We start from the raw sequence: 20,879 nt of genomic DNA, 5'->3' as shown, positions 1-20,879 counted from the left end.
TAAAGTTTATGGTTTTCTACAGGACGGCATGTGTGAGAACTGTTGGGGTTTAAATACGTTTTCAATGCACTTTACATTAGGCAGGAGTATTGGTCAGGAATGGCAGGGAAGCAGACTGATAAAGAGAATATGTAAATGGGGTGGATGGGTGGCAGCATTTCCAGGAAAGGGAAGTGATGACGCTGTGGAACACACTGAGGGGAGAACGCAAACAGGATGCTATCTGCTGCGACTTCCTGTGCAATTTTAGAAATGAGTGCTTTCCCATGAATCTCTGAATGGATAAATATATGTGGAGCTGTAGCCCTGCTGACGTACTGAGGCATCCAGGCCTTCGCATAGCGCCACAGTTCATGACTTTAATCTGTTCTTCTGTTCTCAGGAGATGTTGAGAAGTCACGCAGGCCCTGAATGGAGTTTGACTGGGACTCATTCTGCCTGAGGTGAGCCTGTAGTCAGTACTGAACTGAGCAAATCACTCACCTCTGATCTCGGCCCCCATGAGAGTTTCAAACCATTTTGATCATCCACTCGTTATCTGCACCAGATTTATGTTAACCTGAAGCTTGTCATGCAGCAGATTTTATTCCTGTTAGGTTAAAAAAAAAGAAAAGAAAAGTTGCTGCCATCTTGTTAAGGCTGTTTAGACCCAGTTGAAGTTTTTTTCATGCACTGTCTCTCTTTTTCTTGAGGCTGCAAATTGATCTATTTTTACGTCAAACAATCTCCTACACAAGATCCCGTGACTGCACTTGTTTCATAAACATGACCCTGTTTTCAAAGTCCGCTTCCTTATAGCGCCGCTCCGAAACGCTCGCCGTCAAAGCCCAAACGCGTGAGCCTTACCGAGGGCTGCCGTTGTCTCTTTCTGCTGCTGCAGAAACCAGGAAGGGAGAAGATCGGTAGGCTGAGGGCCGGAAAGCAGGGCAGCGAGAGTCACAGACAAAAAACATGACAAAGACTTTTAGAGAGAAAGAGAAAGAGGGAGAGAGGTGGGGGCGCTGAAAGGTAGACGAGACGCGCAGCAGGAGATGCAGATTTATGACGCGGAGCGCCCGTCTGACAGACTTGGTGTAGTTGTTGTATTTGCAGCACTGGTAGGTGACTGGGCGGCATGTCCTAGCCTGCAAATACAGAGCTGGCGTTGCATAATAGTTCCTATCCATCCTACAGTATTCCTCTCCGGAATGAGCTCACTCACCGAAGACGGAAAGAAATCCACCTTTGGAAGGCTTTCTTTTTCTTTTTTTATGTCGAACGATCCGTTTGTAAAGTGTCACGCAACAACCCTGCACTGCAAAAACACAGAATCTTGCTGAGTATTTTTGTTTACTTTCTGTAGGAAATATATAGGAGCTTAATTTAACTCAATAATTCCTTAATGTTGACGAAAAAGCACTAGTTCCATATATCATGAGAAAATGATGTGATAAGTGAAATAATCTGCTGGTGAAATTGGTATTTTCCATCAATATTAAGGAATAATTTACCAAAAACAAGCTCCTATATCTTGCTGAAAAGTTTCTTGCCAGTTAGTTCTGTTTCATAAACATCTGCACAAGAAACTCCACAAAAATACTCGGTAAGATTCAGTCTTTTTGCAGTGCGTGTGCTGTTCAGGGTGGGAATCGGAAAGAGCGGTGACCTTAGTAGCTGGCTACAGGGGTTTCCTCTAATGTGAACTCTGTGGGGTCAGACACAGGGCAATGCCACAGTAAGAAAACAAGGGCAGGGTCCTGAAGCAGGGAGGAGTTGAGAGGGAAGTTAAAATTATTGGAGGAAAAGTAGAAGCAGACTGCAGGGATATTTTCTTGTTAGTAACTGGAGTGTCTCTATGGGTACTTTCAAGTCTTCACATCTCGTTCATTGCTCAGCAAGTTGGACAAAGAAGCTAGCTGGTGAATATGTGTGTGTTGCTGGCCTTCTCTTCTTTTTCTTTTCTTGTTTTGTTTTCTCTACCCCCTCATAGTACAGCGACATGTCTGAGCATGCGACTCTTGCGAGTGTGGTTGTTGTGAGCAGTGTGAGTGTACGTGTGCCTCCACCGCCGCTGTTGCTAACAGAGAGGTAGCGGGTAGGCTGGCTGAACGCAGGATGACCCATCTCCCCCGAGGCTTCAAATCACTACATCATCATCAGTCCCTCCGCACAGTGGAACAGATGAGATTTCACTCCCCTCAAACATGGAAGCACAGAGTGAGAGGCTGCTCCGCTAAACGGATAGTCTGTCTGGATAACACCGTAGAAAACTACGATCTAATGTTCCCATGAGAAGTCAGCTGATTGATAGGCAATATGTTCCGAAATAAAACCACATCTAAGTAATCTCAACCAATTTACGGTGATTGGGCGGCACCGCACGTGAAACAAACATGTCGCCACGCTTGGTTTGTGTTTTCATTGATCACGTTGCATGGTTTGTGTGCGTTCCAGGTGCTGATATGTGCTGAAGATGAGTGGCGTAGGAGACAACTTGCTAGAGCCGCTGTGCTCCGACCGCAAACGCAAACTGTCCAGCTGCGACACGCCGGGTCTGGGGTGAGTGCGAGATCCCCGGCGTTGCAACGGCTTCAAACGTCCGCCGCTCTCTGAACGTCCTCACTCCCCCCCTCCCCTCCATCGCATGAAGGTGAGGTCGCCATGGCAATGTGTCTAAACCTCCCTTCCCCTCCCCGGCAGGTGTGACAAGCGTCGGAGGGAGCAGGAGAGCAAATACATCGAAGAGCTGGCGGAGCTCATCTCCGCCAACCTCTCCAACATCGACAGCTTCAACGTCAAGCCTGACAAATGTGCCATTCTCAAGGAGACCGTGAGGCAGATCAGGCAAATAAAAGAGCAAGGTACAGACACCTCTGCACAAATCAGTCGCATATATACATTTTAAGCGAGAGAAAACACATGAAGAAAGTGTGATTTGCTTTTATTTCCCCTCTTCTTTAAAATTTTGTTTTTATTTTGTATTATTTCAAGGGAGAACAGTGTATTTAGGCAAATCCAGTTTATTTGTATCACATATTTCAGCAGCAATGTAGTTTAAAATGCTTTAGTTTAGACCATAAAGACATAAGACAGTGACCAATTAGGAGACAGGCAATAAACATTACATTTTGTCAAATGCCACCATCAAAATCATCAAGTAAATTCACATCAAGTGTATTGATGTGCCTAATCAAAGGCAATTCGAAACAGGTGGGTTTTTAGCCTTGATTTAAAGGAACTCAGTGTTTCGGCATTATTGCAGTTTTCTGGAAGTTTGTTCAAAATAAATGTGCAGCAGTGCACCGATTTCCTTTGTTTTGGGCGATCGACTGATACTGATGCATGTGAAGCCGATCTTATCCACCTCTGCAAAGGTCAATAGGGAATGGGAGGTTAGATATGGTCACTGCAATGTTGCAGACTAAGCAACGTTGTCACTATTAACCTTGTCACTATTTTTAGTGACTTTTTGGACCAAAAAATTGATATTGGCAGACTAGGCTTTTTAAAGATTAGGGATTGGTCAGAAAACTGCAATCGGTGAACGACTAAAAATGGAAGAAAGAAAATCAAAGCTACAAGTATATTTTAAAAACAATAAAACAGTCTTCGGCTGCCTCGTTCCAGAATCTAAATTGTCAATATAACTTGACGGCGAGGGCAGCGCGTTGTGCAGTTGGTCTCCTCTGGCTTCAAATCGGGTCTGAGGAATTTAACAGCCGTCTCCAGCGAGTCACCCTGAGGGAAAAAGGTTGATTTGTAAACAGTGGATAAAGTTAGGCTTAAGGACAGATGACGCCGGTGATGAAGTGCGGTGCGAGGTTGATGGCCGGGGCACTTCATGGCAGCGTCCAGTCGGGCTGTTTGTGTTGCCTGGGGTAAATGAACACCAGTAATTGAAACCAGTCCTTGGTGGTCATGGCCCGAGGCTGTTGTTGGTGACAGCGTGCATCTGGTAGTGCCAAGCTGTGCCTCTCGCTTTAAAACCAATGACAACAGAGACGCTAATATGTTGTTTTAACCCAAATGTTATTTTGCGATTGTTTTCATTTTAGGAATTAGAAATGAACTTTGTCACTCATTTTTTTTATCTCTGGTTTTTGTCCAACTTTGACCCGGTGATCTTAATTTTTCGTATGCTAGAAGAAGCTATAAGGATAGCATTCAAAATATTCTCGAGCTTCCTGCCATCATTAGTTATTTATCTTGGCGACCAGAGGCCACGTCACAGGACTCTACTGTTAGCATTGCTGATGCATCATTCTCAGTATGTGTTCTCTCAAGAATGTGGAGCCTTACTTCTTCTGTAGGATTTCCAAAAATCCAGCATATTACACGGCAGACAGTCTGGAGCCTCAAAGGGATTAAATTGAGCAACTTTGCAGGACTCTGAACTCCCTAATACAACCTGATGAAGATATCTCAACAGATCGTAGAAAATTCAGAAGCTTTCTACATCTTTCCTCGTATTTCATTCTTATGCAGAAATGCTAAGAATATCTCACTTCCAACCACAGGGTCAGCACACTGCATGGCTTGCATGTGCGTCCTCGAAGAGCTTAGTGTGGTGTGTCCACTGATGTGAACAATGATTTTTATTTATTTATTTACTTTTTTAAAAGACAGTTCTCTCAAAAAAGAGAGTTCTTTCTCTCTCTCTTTTTGAGAGAATTACCTCTCAAAAAGAGAGTATTGACCAGTATTTTCCTTGTTACTGGTCAACGACAATAAAGCTTTTAGTTCTAGTTGACCCAGGCCAGTATGAAATTCTTAACAAATGTAATTTATCATTTATATAACAAGCAACTTTTTATTTGTTTTAGTTTTTGTCTTGTGAGACAGGGAAACCTTTCAGCCCACTGGCCAGCAGTGTGCAATAACAAGTGAGGGAGGGGCAGCCAGAAAAACAAACAAAAGTTCCTTGAATACTCTTTCTGGCACCTTAAACGTAGGAACACGTGTCGGAGCTGGTATAGAAATCGTATTGGTTCAAAACCTCAGCATACGCCACTGACCCGATCTTGATTTCTTGTCTGAATTCATCAAATCGTTATTGACAGACAAGTCTTCTCTTTTAAACGTATTACCCTGATTAGGGTTGAATCTGTGGAGATAAAGGTGAGCAATCGCATCCGGAGGCTCAATTTGTTGTGCAGTCAGGTTGCCATAGTGACCGAATAAAGCAGGATGACATTTCTCCCTTTTTCTTTCAAATGTATTATTTTTGTTGTTATCGACTCTTCAACACACCTGTGCTCACATCCTAGCTCTTTGAAAGATCTACAAATATATATGTATGTATGTATGTATGTATGTATGTATGTATGTATGTATGTATGTATGTATGTATGTATGTAGGCACATGCAGTGTTGCTCTGCTTCACATCTGCTGTAGAGTCATGCTCTACAGATGACCCTGCTATATGGGGTGGTATCTATTAAAGACTCAAGCATGTGGTGATTTTAAAAATAGAAAGGCATGCAGGCCGACCATGCACAGAGGACTTGTGCTTCCCTCTGGTGGCCACGTTTGGGATTTTATAAAATAATTAAAGTAGTTCCCACCATTCCATTCAAGATGAATAATAAAAATTATTAGTTTGAAAGGTTCACATTGAACATCGTACCTTTACCGTTCTCCTTGTGGGTCTCCTGTCTCTCTAGGAAAGAGCTCTTGCAATGACGACGACGTGCAGAAAGCAGACGTGTCCTCTACTGGTCAGGGGGTCATTGACAAGGACCATCTGGGGCCCCTGCTCTTGCAGGTCAGTTGACGCTGATAATCTCTCTTCCCCCCCCCGAGGCAACGGGCGGGCTTGCTGATCCCCGCTCAACACGTTTTAAAATAAGTTGCGGTCATTGAGAATAAATGTTCTCGTCGTCGCTGTTCTCAGGCGCTGGACGGCTTTCTGTTTGTGGTCAACCGAGAGGGCAGCATCGTGTTCGTGTCTGACAACGTGACGCAATACCTGCAGTACAAGCAGGAGGAGCTGATCAACACCAGCGTGTACAACATCATCCACGATGAGGACAGGGACGAGTTTCGCCGGAACCTGCCCAAGTCTAGTGGTGAGGCACCTACCAACACGAAGACGCTGGATGCAGGATGTTGCCTGATCAGTGACGCTCACCCGCTTTACCTTCTGCCTCTTTCTCTCTCTTCAAAGCACCAAATGGGGCACCTTGGGGTGGAGATGTGCCCCAACAGAAAAGCAGAACCTTTAGCTGTCGTATGCTGGTGAACCTGGTTTATGGTCAGAGTCATGGGTTGCCTGAAGAGAGACCAGGCAGCCAGCGTTACGAGACGATGCAGTGTTTTGCTCTCACTCAGCCTCGAGCCATGATGGAGGAGGGAGATGGTAATTATTGTTCCCAGCTTTGAATATCTAAGGGTGGATTCTGTATGCATTACAGGGTTTCCTCTAGGATTTCTTTTTTAAGCCATGGTGGTGGGCTGTCTGAACTCTTGACATCACTCTGGACAATTCAAATTTCCTTTAAGACAAAAAGAGAAATCTTCTCATTAAACTTGCTCTTGTTCTTAGGTCATATGTTTTTGTTTAAATAAGCCAAATTTTTTAACTTGTGTATCTTGTTGCTGTGTTTGCAATTTCTTTTTTGGTTTGTTTTATCAAAACAGGTCTCTCTTGCAAATGAAATCTTGGATCGCAATGAGACAGCCTGTATAAATAAATGTCAAATAAGAGAAATTTAAAAAAAGAAGTAATAATGATCAAATGCAGCCTTTAAATCATATTTCAAATATTATATCCGATGAAGGCTAAACTGTATTAATTAACTATTACAGGCGTTCAAATTTGTAACAGATGTTGACATTAGTTTCGTTTTCAAAGGCTTGAACTAAAAATATTTCTTGGGTATTATTCTTTCACCTTTTCTCTCTATCTGTTGTCTCTATTCTTCTATTCTTCCTTCACTCTAGAGAACAGCTCTTTGCACAGTAGCCAGCTTCAAAATTAACATTTCATGATACTTAAATTAATTTAAAGCATTGATTATATTTAATATAAGTCCGCATATACAGGCTACAAATATGTGTTTATAAAAAGGTCTGGAAAAAATGTAGAGCCCACTGCACTGACCCACTTTGAAAACCTCATGGTTATCCCACCAAATATTGATTTCTGAACTCTTCCTTGGTTAAAAGTTTTAAATACTAATACGACAATACTAATGTTTCAATTTCAAATTGAAACATTAGTATTGTTGTTTCTAAATGAATATGAACTTCTTTTTTTCTTCCATTATTTAATGTCTGAAAGTGCTTCATCTTTGTTGTTATTTTGTCCCTTTCTCATTTTCTGCAAATAAATACTAAATTTTTGCTTGGAATTTCAGAGGCATGTTGTCAGTAGTTCAAAGAATAAAAGAACAATGTTCATTTTACTCAAACATTTACCTGTAAAGAGTAAAATCATAGAAACTGATCTCTTAAATTTTTATAGAGCTGTATATCTCATGTGCTTTACATTGTTTTAACATATATTTAAAAAATAAAACTTCATTCTTAAGGTGCGTTTGCTTTAATTTTGCCGTTGCAATACGCCACGATCAATTACATGTAGAGGAAACCCTTTTCTATTTAGACCCACATATTTTTGTTCAATTACTGAATTTTGGCGTTGTTCTTTTTGGTGCTCTGTTTTTGCGGGATCTAAATTGTGTCGTATCCTGGAGTTATCATCGGAGCTCAAGCTGCAGTTCAGTCCAATCGGTTCTAACCCTGCTTGCCTCTTTCCTCAGATTTACAGTCGTGTATGATCTGCGTAGCGCGACGAATCACGGCGGTTGAGCGGACGGAGAGGTTCAGCACTCGCCACGAGCTCTCTGGTAAGCGTGCGCAGTATTGCGTCGAACACATGCGTGCGTCTGCTGAAAGTCGAGCCAGAGTTTAACTTTTAACTGTGCGTCTTCTGTTGCAGGTAAGCTGATTGAAATTGAACATCAGAGCGCTCTGCACACCTCGATGCTTCCAGGGTGGGAAGACCTGGTGAGGCGCTGCATGCAGATGTTCCTTAACAGAAGTGAAGGACAGCCGTGGTCGTACAAACGCCACTATCAAGACGGTATGTTCTTAGGCTCCTGGCTCATTGGCAATCAAAGTAAAATGATTCCATGTTTTTGCATTTGCGAAACAAGGCTGCCTACATGTTGCTTACAATCTGAAACTTAACAGCAGTTGGCAGGGTTTTTCTACAGAGGACCAATACATTTCATACCTTATATGTATCTATGTCTTTCCAATGGTTCTTATATACTTTGAACCTTTTTTTTTTTTGCATTTTAAAAGCTTAAACTGAGGTGTGAAAACCTTTTGTCACGTGGGCCACATTTGCACTCCATTAGTCCTTAGTGATATGAATATTCATCTTTGGATGCCTCAGGTATGCTGGAATTTACAAGAAGGGCCAGAGGAAAAAGGTGTGGAATAAAATAAAGGTCAGGTGGGAAAACTTGTTGGCAGAAGAACTGGAAGAATCCAGCCATTGTTGAGAGAAAACCGTGAGAACACCTGTTTAAAGTTGAATTTAGGAAAACTAAAGTATAAAGCATCCTCAGGGTGTCTGCAACACCTTAAAAAGTCTTAAATTAATATATCTAAAATTAGATCCTTAAAAAGTCTTAAATTAATATATCTAAAATTAGATCCTTAAAAAGTCTTAAATTAATATATCTAAAATTAGATCCTTAAAAAGTCTTACATGAATTACAAAATGTGAATTAGCCTTTAATACGTTAATCACAGATCTTAAATTTTGCCGTGAAATAACTATTTAAACTGGTACATGTAGGTATTTTTCTCATGGGACTTTTCTGTCAGGTAAAAGTTTGAGTTGCACACAGACATCTTCATTGCTTTCTGCAACTCAAGGCAGTTGAGGCTGCCGCTGTGCTTCATTGTAATACAACAGAATACCTCAACCATCCCCTATATTTATAGAGTTTATGGTCTTAAATATAATTCATACAGGCATTAAGTGTTTTTTTAAAAAGTCTTAAATTTGACTTGCTGAAATCAGCAAATACGCTGATCTTGCTTTCATTCCCCATTCATCACTATTCTTCTTTATTATGCACAGCCTGGAAGCAATCTATTTGCAAAAACATCATTAAAGACTTTACAGAAACATTTGTCGTGTTACAGTAACAAAATATAGGAGATCTTCAAATCTACCTTTGTCAGGCACTGTAGTTGTTGATTCATGAAATTAACATTCTGTTTAAAATTTGGTTAGTGTTTTTTTTTTTTTTTTTTTTTTAATGGGACTTTTAATCACTTTTTTTTCCTGCTCTAGCTTTCCATAACGGACACTCAGAGACGCCTCTCTATCGCTTCTCCCTCTCTGACGGGACGCCAGTCACGGCCCGGACACGGACCGAGCTCTGCAGGAATCCCAACACGAATGAGCCACTCTCTTTCCTCTCCACTCACCTGCTGCAAAGGTAGAAATGCTTTGACAATGGAAAAGAAAACCACAATTGCACAGAGCGTTGATATTCTTAAAACATTCGTTCCTCATTTTATTTGCCGGTTCTCTGCAGGGAGCACAGTGCTTATCGCGGAACACAGAGCGGCCCCATGAGGCCTCAAAACATGGGCGTGAACAACCCCAGCCAGCAGATGAACATGGGTCCAGGGGGGAACATGGGCATGAACAGGGGCTACGGCATGGCGGAGCACGGCAACATGCCGCAAAGAGCAGGCCCCCCTTACTCCGTCGGCGGCCGCATGAATCCCATGAACCAGATGAACCACATGAACCATATGAATCCCATGCACCAGATGAACAACATGGGTCAGATGAATCAGATGAATTCCATGCATTCGATGAACACGATGAACCAAATGGGGTCCGTGAACCAGGTGAATGCGATGGGCCATCACAGCAGGCAGCAGCAGCAGCAGCAGCAGCAGCACCACCAGCAGCAACAGATGAGCCAGTTCCATGGAGGTGCGGCGTTCGGGATGGGTATGACCAGCCCCACTCAAGCCAGTCCAGGGATCAACGGGCCACACAACGTCATGGGTTCACCCAGAGTCCGAGGAAGCCCCAAGATGGGCGCCAGTCCCTTCTCTCCTGGAGGTATCGGTGAAACCTTCAGTAAACTGTAACTTAATACATTCGCTAAATATGGATTTTAATGTTAGGCGATTTAAATGGCAAAATTCAAAATAACTTCCTCTGGCAAAAAATAAATACAATTATACACTCGGGTGTCTGGCTTTTTCAAAAACAGTCAATTTGCACAAAGGGGAGATGGAAAAGTGTGAGTTTAAACATTGAGTTTGGGCGTGGCCAGTAGCAGCTTATTTGCATGAAAGTGACAGAGCCTTGAGTTCTTATGAAAGGAGCACAAAATAAGCAGAACTACTCAGACTAAATTATCTGAGAATTATTTTTTACTGAATATTTTGTATAGCTCATAGACCTATCCTAACCTATTCAAGGATGCATAATGGGTCAACTTTTAAGTATGTTGTGCTTTCTTGTGTTTATTTGTCTTGTACTATGTTGCAGCTTTAAACTCCCCCATGAGCTCCAGCCATACTGGGAACTCTGGAGGCGGAACAGGAGGAGCCAGCTACTCCAGCAGCTCCTTAAATGCCCTCCAAGCCATCAGCGAGGGCGTCGGGAACCCGATGCCCCCATCTCTCACATCGCCGCCACAGAGGCCCGACAGCTCCCCGAGCATAAACTCCACCAATCAGGCAGCAGGCGGCCCCTGTAAAGCAGGCCCTCCGCCTTATTCAGAATCCAAGAGCCCAGGTAGCTCGTTGGGGGGAGATCAGCAGTCGCAGCAGCACCCACACACCCCAACCGCAGAGGGCCCTCCGGACCGGCCGGACAGCCAGGCGTGCCTTGGAGCCGGAGACTCCAACCGGCGGGCCCCCGACAAGTGCAACAAGAAGCTCCTGCAGCTTCTGACCTCTCCAACAGACGAACTGGTGCAGCCCAGTCAGACGCTCGGCTCGGCGCCAGCTTCCATGCCCGACGCCAAGGACGGGGCCCCCGGAGTTACCAGCCCGTCCTCAACGACGGGAGTGTCGTCCTCCACCAACGGGAATCACGGCGCCGTAACGTCGTCCGGGGCAACGAGCCAGTCGCTGCAGGAAAAACACAAAATCCTCCACAAGCTGCTGCAGAACGGGAACACGCCCGACGACGTGGCCCGCATCACGGCCGAGGCCACGGGCAAGGGCAGCTTGGACGCGGGGACGCCGGAGCCGGGGCCCGCCGCCGGAGCCGCGGGCGGGAAGGGACCCGAACCCAAGAAGGAGCAGCACAGCCCCAAAAAGGAGAAGCCGCGTCCCCTCCTTCAGTACCTTCTCAATAAAGACGACTCTAAGGAAGGAGGTGACGTCAAACCAAAGCTGGAGGATTTGGACAGGAGAGGAAGCAAGGCGGGTGGAGTCAGCAGCTCGGGCCCTCACACCATGGATGGGAAGGTGAAGCTGGAGCCGACTGATGAGGTAGGACTTTGAATGTTCCATTCCTACATATTTAATCAATCAATCAATGTAATTAATAATTTCTCTTTCTTCAGACGGAGACTCTGGAGACCATCTTGGGAGTTCCGCGGAGCAACTCCGGATTCTATCCTGAGCCAGACTCCAGAGCTGGGAAGGAAATGGGACACAAGCAGGGGGCCATGTCTGACGCGCTTCTTGGTGAGGCACCTTAATTAAACACAATTATTCTGTGCCGGGAAAACGTATTCATGCATGTAGGTGTTCTGGTCCTTCCCTAACAGCCTTGCACATGACTGAAAATGTTTCTAGTTCTATGTTGTAAAATTATTTGAGCTCCATCAGATAGGACACAAAGAAACTATGAATATCAGTTTTTAAGCTGCCGATTCCCTTGGAGATCTGGCTGTGCAGATCAATTTATCTGGGCTGAAGCGATTACTTGGATTAATTGTGATTAATTTAAATATTCGTCAACTAATTTGGTAATCGATTAATTGTCAACCAGAGTATTCAGATTTAAAAAAAAGCATTTTATTGAATAAGCCAGAGTCAGGGGAGTAATTGAGAAAAATCTGTACAAAAATACACATATTTTTACTTAGGGTAAAAAAAAAAAAAAACTTTGTTTGTAAATATGTTGTACCCAGAACTCCTCAAGTGACGTTGTTTTAGCTTTAGGTATGCAGTCAATAATCAGTTAATCCATGAAGTGTTCAACACATTAGCTCTACTCTGTACTAATAAGTCTCACAGAAAGTTGATGTGAGAAGTACTGCTTAAGCTGCAGATGCAGCTCACAAAATTCAGCAATAAGATGTCCATTTTCATATTCAAAAGGAAAATTTTATTTAGTTATATTTGCATCTTTTCAATTATTTCTAATAATGCATAAAAACGGTTTAATTGAAAAATCAGAGGAATGTAGTCATTTTTTATCCAATTAATCATCTGAATAATCAACAGGTTAATCAACAACTAAAGTAATCGTTAACTCCAGCTCTGCCATTTGTAATGTTGTTTAGTTGTTGCTGGGTTTTTTTGTTTCCTCTGAGAGTTAATTGTTTTCTCAGTTTAAGTGTTTGAATGCGAGCTGATCTTGTTGACATTTGTGTCTCAGATGGGGAAAGAGTCCCAGGCCTGGCAGCGCAGCGCGTGCCTTTTCAGAGAGCTTTGTCCCTGGATGCTAAGCCCATGGATGGAGAGACGGCAGCTGGAGGTGGAGGACTGGCAACGAGACAGAACGTCCCCTGTCCGTCGCTGGTTAAACAGGAGAACATGGATCCTTCCATCCAAGCCGGACCGGTGCCCAACGGCTTTCCCAGAGGCATGGGCGTGTGTCCACCCCGAGGAAACGCAACAAGTAATTTTAAAACACCAAAACCTTTACACACGCACAATAAAAACAAGACAGTCACCGTGCAAAAATGAATGCGAAATGCTTAAATAGATGGGACTTTCGGGGTGCTGTGTTGGCAGAGTTGAAAAAGCTTGTATTCGAAACCATTAGGGCTGAAATGATTAGTCAAATTAATTGTGATTGATTTATTAATATAATCGTCTATTAATTTTGTAATCGATCAATTGTTAACCGTTAGTATATGGACTGAGTAAAAGGTAACTTGCTGAAAGACATAATCAGAGAAATAATCAAGCCAAAACTGGACAGAAATGATATACATTTTGCATTTAAAATGAAAAACCATCATTTTCTCTAAATATGTTCTACCCAGAACTCCTCAAATACCACTGTCTTAGCTTCACTGGTTCAAAAATATATTTAAAAAAATCTCTTGTTAAGCACATTTTTCTAACCAGTTATTTATTGATTAATATAAAAATACTCAACATATTAATCCTATACTGTATTAATAAGTCCAGTAGAAAGGGCTGAGCTTTTCACATATTGATGTCAGAAGTATTTTTTTTAGCTGCAGATTCATCCTTTGCTACAAATGATCAAACATACTTTAAATGAATGTTATGCTGTTTCATTTTAGGCAATAAGAACTCTATTTTCTTATTTAAAAAAATAACAAAATTATGTTTGTTTGCATTTTTTAAACTATTCCTAATATTCTATAAAATAAGCTTAAGTGGTTAAATGAAAAATTTACAGAATGTATGAATTGTTTTATGCGATTAATCAATTAAAACAATCGTTGCAGCCCCAGAAACTATTTGGCCTTTGTTGTTCAGGAGGAATGGGCAGAGGTATCCATCAGCGCCCTCCGATGGCGGTTCCAGGGGAGTGGGGGATGCAGAGGCCCAACAGCAACCCTGTGACCGGACCGGGACACCCGGGCATGGCTCGTCCGGGCCAAATGGGGTTACCCATGATGAGCCGCAGCAACAGTGTCCCTGCGAACCCCAGATCGATGCTGCAGCAGCAACTCATGGACATGGGTATGACGTGTGATCAGTGATCAGTTTGGTTTTATGAAGTAAAAAAAAAAATAAAAAAGCAACATAGAAATATGAAAGCCAGACTGCTGTTACAGAAATCTGTTACGTGGCACATTATTATACCAGATTCAAGATACTATCTGCTGAAATGGATCAAAACTGTTTTATGGTGGATGTTTCACTAGGTTTTTTTTAAATCATAGAACATCCACTATCTCTTATGCAGGTAATAATGAAGGCGGTATGGCCATGAGTCCGTTTGGTGGAAATGGCCCTCCTCCTCAGTCTCCCTCCTGGCCTGACCCCGCCATGGGAATGGACAGACCGCAAAATTGTACAAACAGGTGAATATTCTGCTGCTTTTTCACACCTTTGGGTTTTTCAGGTTCAGTTAAGTCACTAATAAGTTGTCCACTTTGTAGTCTCTGACAGAGACCTAATCGTTTTCGTGTCATTGGTTGACTTAGGGACACGTTTATTCATCCCCTGGAGGAGCTCCTGGGGACTCTGCCCAGTAATGATGGTCCGACTGATGAAAGAGCTCTTCTGGACCAGCTGGACTCTCTGCTCAAGACCACTGATGTCATTGCTCTGCAGGAAATAGATCGAGCCCTGGGGATCCCTGAAATAGTGGGCCAGGTATAGATTAACTTGGAGCAAAAAATCTGCATTGCATTCACTTACTGGATGTTAGTGCTTGTAGTTTGTCACACATCCATTTTATTGTTTATCCATTTGACACATAATCCATCAACACATCCAACTCTTCATCAGATTTGCTGCTATAACAGTTTCAACTCTTCTAGGAAGGCATTTTTGGGAATTTTCAAACTATTTTTCTAGAAATGCATATGTGAGGTCAGATACTGATGTTGGACACCTGAGTGAAGTTGCCCCTCCCCCCCACCTTCTTCAAATTAAACGAAATTGGACCCAAACGCTTGTGCAGCAAAACTTTTCATTTATAGCGTTGTAAGTCTTGAGATTTTAATTTAAAAAGTTTCTATGAACCATCTTGAGAAGAATGTCATGTACAGAAACTCTACTGACGTCTAAGCAGTAAGCACGGTCTTTGTGACGTGAATAAATAAAACTGATGCTTTGACTAGACTGACCATACAAGAAAGCCTGTCACAATAAGCAACGAATCAATAAAGCGAGCTTGATCATTTCCATTCTGATGGGAATGATAGTCCATTTTTTTTATGGTTTTAGTTGTGTGTGGTTTTTATTTCTGTTTTATTTACTGTTTTGTGCTGATTTTACTTTGGATATTACAGTAATACTTTATTTGAAGGGGTGTGCATAAGACTGACATTACACTGTCATAAACATGAAGGAGTCTTTATGAATGTTTATGACTTGTCATGGCGTGTCATTCAGTAAATGACATTTTTAATGCAAAGTTGACTCTTTTTCTTGATTTTTAATGTACGTTTTAATGCAAATTTGTATAAAAATGTAGTTATTTACAAAATAATCCCAGATAATGCACTTTTAATGGACCTTTAATGCAACTTTTAATGCAAATTTGCTTTAGAAGTGTCAGTCATAGCAGTCATGTGGACTCCTTCATGTTCATAACATGTGTTATGTCATGTTTATGACATTGTAACGTCATTCTTATGCACAACCCTTCAAATAAAGTGTTACAGGATCTTTAAAATATCTTCCTGTTGCATTCTTCTGCGTTCTTTACAAAATGACAAAAATGCATTAGTCTTTGAGAGAGCGAACCTGCGTTATTATGCTTTTATCAGTATATCACTTGAAAATAGTTTCAAAATAACAGTCTTATTATCATTTATCGCATTCATTTCTGGAACAATTTATTGCCTAGTAAAATGAGTTATCATTGCAAGCCTGCTAGCAAACAGTGTTGCTTTGTGTTGCTATGCTGCCCTGCTGCTCCAGTAACTAACTCCATAACTTCTGTCTTCATCTCCTGCAGGCCCAGGGACCCGAAGGCCCCCAGCCGTGCCCGGATCCGGTCCAGGGTCCATGCCTCCCGTCAGAACCCTTTCCAGGCCTTGACTCCTCGATGAGCTTGGACCAGAAGCCAATGTATGGCCAGGCTTACCCGGGCCCCCAGTCGATGGGAATGCAGCCTGTTTATGCAGGTAACTCGATGCAGGCCCAGTCGCCTGGCGCCTTCAACCCCATGATGAATCAGATGGGCCAGACCGGAGGCTTCCCTGGCATGGGGGCCATGGGCAACCCCCGCGCAAACATGCAGCGGCCTCTTATGATGACCGCCACCAAGCCTCTCCGACTGCAGCTGCAGCAGAGACTACAGGGACAGCAGGTGAACACTCAGAACCCTGAGAATTGTCTTTCATTAATTCTTCTTCTGTGTTTCGATTAACCTTAAATTTCCGTCAGGCGCATTGAAAAGCATTTTTGTGTCTTCTTTGGCAGTTTATGAACCAGGCACGACAAGGCATGAAAATGGAAAACGTCCCTGGAGGAAACCCCGCCATGCGCTCAGCCATGCAGCCCGGCATGCAGTCAGCAGGGATGACTGGTCAGGTATGCAGTCAACACCATGCATATCGCTTCAGGTTACTGATCTACAGGGCTACAACTAACAGTGATGCTAGTAACCCATTAATCTGTCGATCATTCTGACAATTAACTGATTATTCTCACGATTAATTGATTACTTTGGTAATTAATTCATTACTCTGATGATTAATTAATTACTCTGATGATTAATTAATTACTCCGACAATTAATTGATTACTTTGGTGATTAATTGATTACTCTGATGATTAATTGATTACCCTGACGATTAATTGATTACGCTGATGATTAATTCTTTATTTTGATGATTAATTGGATTTTAGAAGTTTTCACATTCTGCAGATTTTTTATGTAACTACTTGAGGTTTGTAGTAGATGCAAAGATCCAAATAATTCAAGCAAACAGAAAAAACTAACATATTGTTCTGTCCAAAATGACGAAGCATTTTAGTGAATGCTTCGTCATTTGTAGCAAAGGGAGCACTTGCAGCTAAAAAATACTTATAACATCAACATGAGTTTTGGGTAGAACATATTTACATATTGTTAGCTTAGATGAAAATGTTTTCTTTTTTTTCCCACAGTTTTGACTTAAGTACTGCTCTGAATATGTTGCTCTTTCAGCAAATTGCCTTTTTTTTTGAGTCTGTGTGCTTAGTTGACAATTAATCGATTACTAAATTATTTGATGATAACGAATCACAATCAGTCGGATGAGTTAATCGGTTACTTAAACCAGTGACTGCATGGGTCGTTGTGTGTCTGCAGCTGGGTTTCCTGAGTGCCCAGATGATTGCTCAGCGCAACAGGGAGAACATGATGAGGAGGCAGAGGATGATGATGCTAATGCAGCAGCAGCAGCAGCAACAGCAACAGCAGCAGCAACAGAGTCAAGCGGCGGCAGGAGGCTTCAGTCCTCCTCCTAACGTCACAGCACCAGGGGGCATGGAGAGTCCCATGGGAGGACCCCCGATGAATCAACCCGGACAGCAGGGATTTAACTACGGAAGTAGCTACGGTGAGCTGAGTGAGGCAGAGTCGGTCGTCTGCAACGATTCTCAGGTTTCAGCTTCATATCTGGTGTTGTTACAGGGATGAACCAGCAGGGGGACTCGACATTCATGGCTCCTGGCAGCAGCCCGCCAGGAAATATGATGCAAGGCCGAATGGGAGGGCCTCCACAGAACGCCATGATGGCGGGGATACAGGGGAATCCCCAGGGAGGGCACATGTACCCGTCTGGAGACATGAAAGGCTGGCCACAGGGAGGAATGCAGAGAAATAAGTGTGTACCATCATCCATTCATTGGATATTCCAGGGTTGTTGCTTTTTTTGGTTGTTGTATTTGACTCTATTTCTGTTTCTTTCCAGCCCTTATTCTCAGCAACAGTTCCCACAGCAGGCCAACCAGGGCCAGTTTGGGCCCATGATGATGAACCCCACAATGAGTGGATCCGGGCCAGTCAGTGGCCCAGCAGCAGGACAGATGGCTACGATGCAAGGCCAGATGGGGATGAACCCAATGGGGATGAACAGACTGCCAATGGGACCTGATCCGGTAGATAAGATGTTGCAGTACTACAAAACTCTAAACATTTAGACATTTTATCCTGATGCAACCACAGAATTTAGTGGATTTTATTGGATTTCAATCTAACAGATACAAATGCAACAGAAAAACCCTTCAAAAAAATGCCTCAATCACAGAAAATAAGAAGAAGAAAAAAAATGCCACAAATGGCTGAAACAACTGCAAATATGAAACACTGGAAACTCTTTCCACAAAATGAAAATCCTCCAGACCACTAGGGGGAGTTTAGAGCAGGTAACATTATCGCCTTAAATATGCTGCTGTTTTATAATATTCTTTCTTCCCCTGACTTGGCATCCCATTAAAATACAACACCCCAGCTTTACTGAGTACAGGTTGCTGTTTGTCGCCACCTAGTGGCCTGGAGGACTTCCATTTCTGGTGCGAGTTTGATGTGTTTTATGCTTCTTTTGTGTTTTATGCTTTTTTTTGCTACCTGCTGCATTTTTTCTTCGTTTATTTCTTGTTGCAACATTTTTAATTTGCATTTCTGTCATTGATTGGAGTTTTTTTCTGTAACTGCAGCAGTTTTTGACTCTAGCATTTTTCTGTTGCATTTGTTTTGTGGGTGTTTGCGTCTTTTGGAGTTTTCATGCAGTTAACATTAGGGACACTTTTTGTTGCAATCTGTTGTCTGGCCTTTACACAGACTTCTTTGCCCATTCCTCTCTTCAAAATCAAAACGTCAGATTTAATGGAGTGTTCAATTTTAAATTTTCAATGTCATTGTAGTTTTCACAAATAACAGTACAAAGGGTAAAAAGAAAAACGTTTCACACGGTACTGTATTCATCTTTACGACATGAACAATGGTGTCATGATGGACCTCTGTCTCCGCAGAAGTTCTGCTGAGGACCTCTGGCGGACTCTCCCAGCTGGGACAGCGTGGGCTGGACCAGGACGCCCCAGACGGTAGATATCCCCCCCATCGGCCCCTACTCCCTCTTCTTGCTAAAGAAAGTAAGAAACGATGACTCAGAAGCCTGGGTACAGTCAGGTAACCTGGGACTGTACTGCAATAAAAGAAGTGGGCCACAGAGACTGCTTTGTGCAAACTTTTTATTCCAAGTCGGAGCCTTGGAAGCACAAAATCGACCCGTGTCTGTTTGGGCGGCAGTATTCAGCGCCGCAGCCAGGATACAGAATAGGACTACGGTACGACTGGCTGCGGCTGCACTTTACCAGGAAGCCCTTTTGTTTCTGGAGGCGGGCGAGAGGTGGAAAAAAAAAAAAAAAAAGGTGGATGCAATATTCCTTCATCTTTGCAGCCTTACTAGAGATTCAATGCCTTTACAACAGTTTTAGTTTGTTTTGTTTGCTTTTTTCCTTAGCCTTTAAATGCACCTCATTCTTAAGTCATTGGAAGCTTACAAGCACACAGTTTACTAATAATGTTATGCAGATTGGAGCAATAATTCTTGCCTCTAAGCTTTCGACTGTAACTGAGCATCATAATCCATGTTTTTAAGAGAAAAAAACCCAACAAAAAAACGAATGGTACTGCAGTATTAGATGTCTCGTCTGTCTTCTGTGAATATGAATTGTAAATAGTGGAGAAATATATATCAGCCCTGCTTTTTATAGGCCCGTTCTTGCACAAAAAAAAAAAAAAAAGAGACCTGGTTGTATTTTTGTCTCCCATAGGTCAAAGCTGATTTGGTTGATTTTTATTTGTTTTGTTGGTTTTTTTTACTATTTGCAACACATTTGGGTTCCTGTCCTTGTCGTTTCCTGAATGATTTTAATTTCCCCCTTTATTGGGTTTGTTTCTCATCTATTAGCAAGGCACTTTTTTTAAATAAACGAGGAGCGTCTGCTGTGTTGAAGGTCGGGGTTCGGACACGGTCGGAGGGTTGGTTAAAGTGAAGGAACAAAAAGACACGAACTCGTTAGAGCAAGTTTGTCGATTTGGTTAGGACACCCCCACCCCTCCCGTCTCCTTCAAGCTGCAGTGTGTTTGTTTTTCAGTTCACGCCATCTTTGTTTCGACTGTTATCGACCGGCTGGATCTACCTTTTCAACACGCGCAATCCAAAGATATTTTTCCACATCTGTGTATAGTTTGAGGTTTTTGATGTACATTTTTTTATGAGATGTGTTATCTATTATTGGAATGGTAAATGGGTACATATCATGGATCTGTTTTAAATAAATAAAAAATAAATAAATAAATAAAAGGAAAAATACAACATAGGACGGTTCTGGAAATGGAGGAAAATGCTCGGCTCATCAGAGTGAAGAGGACCTGAAACTTGGAACTTGCTGGACGTTTGTTTGGTTTTTTCTCCCCCCCCTTCCATGAAACAAAACGCATGTATTTGCTGTGTTCAAGAAATACCAATGGAATGACATCCACTTTGAAACATATCAATATTTCTTCTACTTTTCAGGAAGCAGCGTTTGTTTAAGCTGTCCAGACTTTGTTACTTCAAGAAAAAAAAAAGGAACTTTTCGAGTCGAATGAAGTGCAAAAGAGACAAAACGTTTTTAGTTTTTCTTCGTTTGGAGGTGGAATAAGCTGACATTTTACGGGATGTATATTACAAATTTTTCTGTTGATGTTGATATTGTTGTAAATACAAATTTATATTTAAACATTCTCGACTCTGCGTTCGTATTTGCGTGCAAATCATCTGTTTTATTAGTGTGCATCTAATAAAAACGTGTTTCCTTCTCATTGTTAGTCTAATATTGTTTTAAAAGAAGAACTCTGCTGCTTTTATTCTTCCTGTGTCACACCAGTAAAATATCTAACATTTGGAGAACTTTGCTGATTTAGGATTGTCTGTAGGACTCAGAGGCCAAACCGCACATTAAAAGTGACTTCCATGTCTATAAAAAAAACTAAACTAAACTAAAACCCTATTGATGATCTTTTTTTCCCCAGA

At 42.2% G+C, this 20,879-nt stretch overlaps 1 protein-coding gene across 2 annotated transcripts in view; it reads left to right on the top strand.

Annotated features, from left to right (window-relative positions):
* LOC114135461 (nuclear receptor coactivator 3-like) overlaps window positions 1-20,668 on the top strand; it is a 47,653-nt gene extending 26,985 nt beyond the window's left edge. The window contains exons 2-23 of one of the 2 annotated variants that reach the window (XM_028002768.1): window positions 383-443; window positions 2,434-2,538; window positions 2,680-2,840; window positions 5,644-5,744; window positions 5,874-6,048; window positions 6,147-6,338; window positions 7,744-7,830; window positions 7,923-8,066; window positions 9,297-9,444; window positions 9,544-10,085; window positions 10,521-11,473; window positions 11,548-11,671; window positions 12,591-12,833; window positions 13,670-13,876; window positions 14,103-14,220; window positions 14,344-14,515; window positions 15,828-16,181; window positions 16,295-16,405; window positions 17,168-17,417; window positions 17,492-17,684; window positions 17,772-17,958; window positions 18,832-20,668. In XM_028002768.1, coding sequence (XP_027858569.1) covers window positions 2,453-2,538; window positions 2,680-2,840; window positions 5,644-5,744; window positions 5,874-6,048; window positions 6,147-6,338; window positions 7,744-7,830; window positions 7,923-8,066; window positions 9,297-9,444; window positions 9,544-10,085; window positions 10,521-11,473; window positions 11,548-11,671; window positions 12,591-12,833; window positions 13,670-13,876; window positions 14,103-14,220; window positions 14,344-14,515; window positions 15,828-16,181; window positions 16,295-16,405; window positions 17,168-17,417; window positions 17,492-17,684; window positions 17,772-17,958; window positions 18,832-18,843 — 4,560 coding nt within the window. In that variant the 5' untranslated portion in view covers window positions 383-443; window positions 2,434-2,452 and the 3' untranslated portion in view covers window positions 18,844-20,668. The remainder of the gene's footprint in view (window positions 1-382; window positions 444-2,433; window positions 2,539-2,679; window positions 2,841-5,643; window positions 5,745-5,873; window positions 6,049-6,146; window positions 6,339-7,743; window positions 7,831-7,922; window positions 8,067-9,296; window positions 9,445-9,543; window positions 10,086-10,520; window positions 11,474-11,547; window positions 11,672-12,590; window positions 12,834-13,669; window positions 13,877-14,102; window positions 14,221-14,343; window positions 14,516-15,827; window positions 16,182-16,294; window positions 16,406-17,167; window positions 17,418-17,491; window positions 17,685-17,771; window positions 17,959-18,831) is intronic. The other variant, XM_028002769.1, reaches the window with a different exon arrangement.
* The last annotated feature ends 211 nt before the right edge of the window (window positions 20,669-20,879 follow it).

This window comes from Xiphophorus couchianus, chromosome 20 (assembly GCF_001444195.1).
Source record: "Xiphophorus couchianus chromosome 20, X_couchianus-1.0, whole genome shotgun sequence".
NCBI classification, from domain to species: Eukaryota; Metazoa; Chordata; class Actinopteri; order Cyprinodontiformes; family Poeciliidae; genus Xiphophorus; species Xiphophorus couchianus.
Note: the sequence above shows the minus strand (reverse complement) of the source record. Positions and strands in the feature narration are given on the sequence as shown.